The sequence below is a fragment of the Apaloderma vittatum genome, unplaced genomic scaffold (assembly GCF_000703405.1).
Source record: "Apaloderma vittatum isolate BGI_N311 unplaced genomic scaffold, ASM70340v1 scaffold1789, whole genome shotgun sequence".
NCBI classification, from domain to species: Eukaryota; Metazoa; Chordata; class Aves; order Trogoniformes; family Trogonidae; genus Apaloderma; species Apaloderma vittatum.
In genome coordinates, this window is record NW_009736728.1 from 39,431 (window position 1) to 44,214 (window position 4,784).

General features: G+C 45.5%; 1 protein-coding gene across 1 annotated transcript in view; it reads right to left on the reverse strand.

Annotated features, from left to right (window-relative positions):
• The window catches only part of TH (tyrosine hydroxylase), a 16,850-nt gene that overhangs the window by 4,022 nt on the left and 8,044 nt on the right, over positions 1–4,784 (reverse strand). Inside the window, exons 3-8 of the mRNA XM_009877076.1 lie at positions 4,142–4,316; positions 3,566–3,654; positions 3,282–3,349; positions 1,487–1,537; positions 479–624; positions 1–130 (exon numbers count right to left, since the gene is read on the reverse strand). The exon at positions 1–130 is cut by the window's left edge and continues 5 nt beyond it. Coding sequence (XP_009875378.1) covers positions 1–130; positions 479–624; positions 1,487–1,537; positions 3,282–3,349; positions 3,566–3,654; positions 4,142–4,316 — 659 coding nt within the window. The remainder of the gene's footprint in view (positions 131–478; positions 625–1,486; positions 1,538–3,281; positions 3,350–3,565; positions 3,655–4,141; positions 4,317–4,784) is intronic.

Below are 4,784 nucleotides of genomic sequence, written 5' to 3' on the forward strand. Positions count from 1 at the left end.
GGGGAGTGCATGGGCGAGGACGCGTGGCGGATGTACTGTGTGCACTGGAAGACGCGGAAGGCCAGGCTGGCGAGGAAGTCCCGCGCCGACAACAAACCAGCCACTGGCCGGAGCTGAAAGCCAGTCCTCTCTGAAACAAGGCAACACTGTCTCTGCAGGGGTGCATGGCCCATGGGCTGTCCTGGTGTCCCATGTTCCCAGCACCGATAGCAAAAGCATCACGGCTAGAAGCTAAAGGAATTCTGCAGGGCCAAGCCTAATCTTTTTGCTCCTGCTAGGGAGCAACATCTGTTCTTTAGGTGCTCAGTGGGGTCTGCCTCTGTCATCTGTGGGCAATTCACAAGCCTCCACCAGGTCTCCTCCCAAATCTCCACTCACACACTCTTCCTTTAGGTTCATGTTTCCCAGCTGTAGCTGCCACCACCATGCTGGAACCCTGGCAGATCCTGGACTTGCATCCCCCCAGGCTCATACCCACCTTTCAGGAAGCGGGAAACCTCCTCCAGCTGCGGGATGTTGTTCTCGTTGTAGCCGCAGAATTTCTCCAGTAGACTGAAAGCTTCGAGGTACTCCTTGCAGGCGTGGGTGGGGTACAGGCTCTTCAGGGTGCTGTACACCTCCTTCCTTCAGGGCGAGAGGTGGCACACATTCAGTGGCTTGATGTGCCTAGTTCTCTCCTGTCCTCTGGATACACACTATCAGGGGCTCACTCCTTCAGTTTTCTTGTCCTTTTGCCTAAGTCTGTATCTGTGTGCATTGGTAGGGGTGTGGAAACATACAGACACGTATTCAAGTGAGCCTGTAGAGTCAGCAGTTGCACCAGCACAGACCTGTTTCTGACCTTGAAGGTCAAAGATTGTATAAAAGGTATTAACAGGAATTAGAATGTTCCCTGTGGGTTAGCTCCCGAAGTTGCGCTATGAGGACAGTCAATATACCCAGGAGATGACCTTGTTTAGGAGCCTGTGTACTCAGTTCACATGAACTGGCCTTGTTTTCAGGGACACTCCTGCAGCAATGCTCCTGGAAATAATCGCGTAAAAAGGAAGCATTTTCGTAAGTGAGGCCAGCGAGGTACCATGCAGATACTCACCATGGGCCTCACATTTGATAACTGCCCTTTGTTTGGAAGTTGCTACTAAGCCAGCTCCCCTTAGAGAAGTGGGACTCCAAATTATCTACCTCGCCTTCTCGGAGGATCCTTTAAAGGAAACTCCTGGGGGCTACAGCATGAAAGTGCTCTTGGTGCACCCCAAGAGAAGAAGATGCAGAACTTCACTGTTTTGGAGGTAGCCTGCTTTCCTGAACACAGTCTCTACCATAAAACACCACGCAACAGGTTACTATTTTTTTATAACAAGCCATTACGTAGGATGCTTGCACTCCTGATACATTTTTCAAGAGGTCACACCCTAACCATTTAGGCTCTGATTCCCAGCTTCTAGTGGTGAAGCCAATAAAGGTCATGGATTAAATCAGTGCTCACCAGGTAGCGATCTCCTCCGCCGTGTACTCCACGTGAGGGATCGGGTCCCCACTGCAAGGCAAACGCACCGTTACTGACAGCACCAGAGCACAAGACACTCTTCCCTTTGAGAAGGAAGCATTTTGGAGAAGCTCTGCCTGATGTTGACCAATCTTCTTTAAACCAAATGAGAGGGTGACAGGAAAGACAAAGCTTAGTGCTGGGTCACTTGTACAGGTGCAACAAATAGGTGGTCACAGGGAAAGGCACTCATCTAGCCAGAGGTTATAAATGAACAAGGATGAGCAAATGCTTAGCAGGCATAATATTTTCTTCCAGAAAGAAAAGTGGTTTTCACTGGAAAAAGACAAAACTTTGTGTGAAAAAAAATTAATTTCATGTGTCTGAACTTCAGGCAGCTGATGGCTCCAAGAATGAACCAGTGGCTGGAAAATAAAAGCAGCTAATAAGGAAAACTAAACGCATTTGAATTGCAGAAAAATATATTGTCAGTAAGATTAAGGACAGCAAGAGAAAAAATCTTAGCATTGATTTAAGTGGGAACTAATGAAGACTGACACTTTTGCCTTTTCTACACCATAATTAGCAATCGTATTTCCTAAATCCTTCTGTTCTGCATTTGAACAAGTGAGATCTTCATACGATATCCGATAAACCATAGTTTCTTTTCCATTAATAGCCTGGAGGGATTCTACGCAGTGGCTCATAAACGCCAACTTGCAGATCAGCTGTGAGAGAAGACACCTTAAATGGGTGCATCATCGTGGGGCAGTATTTCTTCCTGTGTCCCTCAGAAGTCTTGTTGATACAGTGACTTTCTCCACATTTAGTATTAGTACAGGATAAACACATCAATATCTATATTCTGGTCTTCATATCTGCAAAGAACATGAAACCTAGCAGAGCAGAAAGCCATGCTGGGATCACACCAGTGGCAGGGGTAGCTCAAGAAGGTGACCCACATAATTTCCATAGCCTGCTTGCAGCACAGCTCACTGCAGAAGTCTACATTTAAAAGTCCTGCTCAGAAAGGGAGATGCTATGGTGGAGGGCAGTGGTACTGAATAGGATTTAGGGAATATTTTACAAACTCCACCAAATATTAGAGCTCTCATGTTGTAGTGAGGGGGCTGAGTGCGATCACCACATATATCAGAACAGGAGTATTAAGAAGGGCTACTATGAGATAGTCTTAAATCTATGTAAGACAATGATGAGACCATTACTGGAATCTATTTAATTTACCGGAGAGAGTTAATAAGTAAACCATTTAGTCTATAAATACCCTCATGGGAAAAAAAATCTGACAGCAGAATTCAGTCTAGAAGATGAAAGACACGTATGGTCCATTGAGTGAAAGCTAAAGCTACCAAAGTTCAGTTTAGAAATAAACTGCACATTTTTCCACAGCCAGGATAATGAATCATTGGAATAAGTATTCTAGGCATGTGGTAGCTTTTTCGGTACTTGAAACATTGAAGTCAAAACGCGATGTCATTCTAAAAGATATGAGACGTTTCAAAATGAAGTTTGAGACTTGCTAGAATTTTACATGGCTTTTGTTATACAGCAGCTTTATTCTGCCTTTATCGATGTATGAGTTAATGACCACGGGCATTTTTTAATTAAGAAGAGACTGGAATACATAGAGAGAAGAGGGACACAAAAAAGAGTTGGCAAGGCTGAACAGAGAGGAAAAACATAAAAGATGTCTCATGCAGGTAGAACAATGACTTGTCAACAGGTTGCACTGACACATTATTATCCCCGCTTGGATGTTAGGAAAGAGACTTACTGCTTATAGTGAAAAGCAATTTCTGCTATCGATTTCCTTCTCTGGCGATACACTTGGTCAGAGTAGCCCTGTGAAAACCAAGAGGAAGAGAGGCAGAATTTTTAGTCAGTTACGAACATTTCTCATCCAACAAATTTCATCACTGGCTGGAGAAACTTTTCTCATGGCGGTGACTGCACCACAGTTCCCTACTCAGCTGCACTAGTAGGCGTTCTCCAGCTCCCTGCTTCGGAGGCAAGGCTCAAGACTCCAGTGTGAGGATGTGCCCACATAGACTAACTCACCGGGTGATCCAGATCCAAGTCAGGGTCAAACTTGGTGACCAAATGATGGCACTTGTCTAATTCACAGATTTTTCTGGGAAACCAGTGAACTGTGGGGAGAGAGAAAGAGAAAAACCAGCTGCGGAAGTAAAGATGGAGCATCCCCTGCTGAGAAGGAGGGGGAGAGGTTGAATAAGATACATCTGGCCTGTGGTACCAAATGCACACATACAGCAGACAGCACATGACAGTGCTGTCCCTTCCAGGCAGCAGTTCCACACTCTCAATCCTGTTGAGACAGAGACAGGTCTACTGCCATGATCTGCATTTCATGACTTCCCTGCCCAACTCTCAGCAGAGTATTTTGTGACAAAAATAAACAAGAAGATGAAAATTTCATTTACTTAAAGACTAAATTTGGCACCAGAAGAAAGAGCTGTGGACTCTAGAGTCTGCTGAGAAATGGACAAGGAGAGAGGTGACTTTCAGGATTCAGGTGTCTCCCCTGTTTTGCTCAAATTTAGCATACAGTAGCCCTTCCCCTTTTCTTCACCCTGTTTCTACAGTGAGAAGTAAAAGAGTTTGGAATTTCCTTACATTTGTCTTCTTTGGTGGTCCTCACGTCTTCTGCTACCCTCTTGATGGAGCTAATGAAGGTATTAAGGTCAGAGCTGTGGACTTCACAGCGCACAAAGTACTCCAGTTCAGCGGTCCCTTCACGGGGTTTTCGGCTAAGCCTGGTCTCCAGGTGGTGAATTTTAGCTTCAAATGTCTTTTGAGATATGGAAAAGGAGAACAAAAACATTAAACAACAATTGCAACACCTGTTGGTATTTCCCAAAGATGTCCAGATGGATGCATTTGGGAGGGACTCCCTCTTCTCTTTTTTGCTTTTTATTTTTTGCCCACCTTCTGGTTTTTCTCCCACTAGGATAAACACACCCATTAATTCCATAGTTTTTCCTTCTCGGACAGACAACCAGTGGGACTGGTCAATAATTACCAAGAGAAGACTTTCCCAGCGCCAATGAAGATCGCACCATGAGGGGGGTTGATGCGGCAGAGTGACACCTCCCATTATCTTAGGGGTCTTTTCTAACCTTAATGTTTCTATGATTCTATGCTCCTTTAATCTCCCACTTAAGGCAGAGGTGCTGTTAGAGGGGAGGGGCTGGTGATGACGTAGCAGGGGGGCGGTGCCCGGGGTGGAGCTGCCCGTGGTGCTGAAACGGAGGGGGAG